The following is a 2,500-nucleotide window of genomic DNA, read 5'->3' on the forward strand; positions in this document are numbered from 1 at the left end:
TGTTATTATTATCATTATCGCTGATATCATTATTATCGTTATCATTATTAATATTATTAGTATTAATGATTATGACAATAATATTTTTTATCTTCATCATAGTCATCATCATATCATCATCATAATCATTATTATTGTTATCAATGTTCCCAATATTGTTATTATTATTATTATTATGATCATTATCATTCTGCAACCACTACCATTACTACTACTGCTATATATATCATTATCATCATCATTATCCCTGTGACCATTATCGTCATCATCATGATTATGATCATTATAAGCATTATATTATTATTATTTTTATCCTATTCATCATTATCAATCATTATCATCAGAATCATAAATCATCATTATCATATATCATCAGCATCATCGTCGTCCTCCTGGCCTCACCCTCCGCGACCTGCGAGGGGTCCTCCTCGAGGGGAAACGACCCCGGGATCACGATCAGGGACCTGCTCCTCTCATTGACGTCGACCCGGCTCTCGGTGTCGTCCGTGATGACCAGGCGGGGCAGCCACAGGGGGTCCATGTCCTTGACGAGGTTCCTGTAGGTATCGTCGCGCAGGTTGTGGTAGGAGAGCCTCAGGTCCTCCCAGCGGATGAGGACGCAGATGTCGAAGGCGATCTCCTGCTGCAGGACGTCCATGTTCCTGATGTTGGTTACGTTGATGTTAAGGGAGATGTTGGCCCGCTTGTCCTGGCCCTTGGGCGGCGGCAGGCGGGTCTTGCTGTAGTCGTCCGGATACACGATCAGCCGGCAACCCTGCTCGTCGCTATTGTCGCTGCAGTCGTTCCGCTGGTCGCATCGCTGGGCCTTCTCGTAGCAGGCGCCGTCGTCGCAGGTGAACTTGTCCACGTCGCAGGCCGTCAGCAGAAGGTCCGTCAGGTCGTTGGGGCATAAGTCGCCCGAGACCCTCCAAGGGTGTCTCCCGAGGGGATATTCGTTCAGGCGGGTGCCCATCGTGGCTCGCAGGTGTGGGTACAGGCGGCTCGTCATAACCCAAATGGTGTTGTTCCAGAACACTTTGCTGTGGAACGCCCCGTGGAACACCGGCTTCGCGTTCTCCGCGCCGTGCATGTAGAGCTCTCGGTCGAAGAGGGAGTCGTTGCAAAGGCCCTTCATGCGGAACTTCCGGCCCGAAGCCTTTTCGCAGGCCGTGCACGCCTTCGACCGGAGGCAAGGGAGGGACTTCCAGACGCCAGAGGTCGAGGAGGCGCTCTGGCCGAGGCACTGGGTGCTCTCGCTGATCCTCGAGTACCTCCTGTCCCCGAAGAGGAAACTGACTTCTTCGCCGGTCTTCCTGCTCAGCCAGCGCTTTTCCTCGAGGTCCGCCTGAGCGCCCAGCCACAAGTTGACGCCGTGCGCGGAGACACACTCGGACTCCTGCGAAACAGCCTTTTCGTGCAACATCGCGTTCTCCTTCCCGTTCTCCGGCAGGGCCATCGGCAGCCCTAGCTTCGTGCAGAGGTTCACCGAATCCTCGAAGGTCCGTCTCTCAGGGAGGAGGATGAAGTCCCGAGACTCCGGCTGGCAGAAGGCGTCCTTGGGCAGCGAGAGGAGCTCCGTGTCGCCGACGACTTCCCAGTTGTCCTCAAAGTCGCCGAAGGTCCCCACCACGCCGCCCTGCGCGCTCCCCAAGTCGACGCACAGGACGAAGGCCACCATGGCGTCTCTCGGAAGGAACCTCGAGTACATCGCAAAGTCGGCCACGCTGCCGGAGACGGACTGCTCGACCGAAAACATTCCTTCGGGACTGTCCTGCTCCTGGCCAAGGATCAGGACTCCCCCGCCGGGAAGGAAGCCTCCACCGGCGCGGTCGGGAGCCGTCTCGATCGGCCCCGTCGAGTTGAAGTTCCTCGTGACGAAGTTGTACGTCTCCTGCTGGAAGTCGACCGCTAGGCAGAAGCTGTGCCACGAGTACAGGGTCACGTTGGCTTGCAGGTTGAGCGTGAGGTCATTCAGGAACGCTCTGAGGACGACCTTTTGCTGGTACCAGTCGAAATCTGGGAAAAAAGAGGTACCAAAAATTCAATGGTAAATGGCATGATCCTTTGATATGACGATTCCAATACCTAATAACAATCATCAGTTAATCGGTAGATTCTGAGATCATATCTTGAGGAACCTACAATTAAGATACCGGATCCTTTAACTCTGTGGATTTGATATGTGATTTTAGATAACAAAAGGATTCTAATAACGCATCTTGAGAAATCTGTAGATTACTGTTTGCTCATATCATAGATAGATTCTGATTCCTCTCCTCCTCTTCCTTTTCATCTTTCCTTTATTCTTCCTCCAGTTCCTTTTACTCTTTCACTTGTTCTTGCTTTTCTTCCTCCTCCTCCTCCTCTTCTTCTTGCTCTTCCTCCTCCCCTTTTCATCTTCCTTTTCCTATTTATCTTTTTCTTTCTCCTCCTCATTCCGCCTCCTCCACCTTCTTCTCTTCCGTCTCCTCCTCCTTATACCCTTCCCCCTCCCCCTTCT

At 52.1% G+C, this 2,500-nt stretch overlaps 1 protein-coding gene across 1 annotated transcript in view; it reads right to left on the reverse strand.

The window, feature by feature from the left end:
• LOC138860660 (uncharacterized) overlaps positions 1–2,376 on the reverse strand; it is a 7,173-nt gene extending 4,797 nt beyond the window's left edge. Inside the window, exon 1 of the mRNA XM_070118672.1 lies at positions 378–2,376. Within this exon, the coding sequence (XP_069974773.1) occupies positions 378–1,756 (1,379 nt within the window). The 5' untranslated portion in view covers positions 1,757–2,376. The remainder of the gene's footprint in view (positions 1–377) is intronic.
• Positions 2,377–2,500: the final 124 nt, after the last annotated feature.

The sequence above is a fragment of the Penaeus vannamei genome, chromosome 42 (assembly GCF_042767895.1).
Source record: "Penaeus vannamei isolate JL-2024 chromosome 42, ASM4276789v1, whole genome shotgun sequence".
In the NCBI taxonomy this organism is placed as follows: Eukaryota; Metazoa; Arthropoda; class Malacostraca; order Decapoda; family Penaeidae; genus Penaeus; species Penaeus vannamei.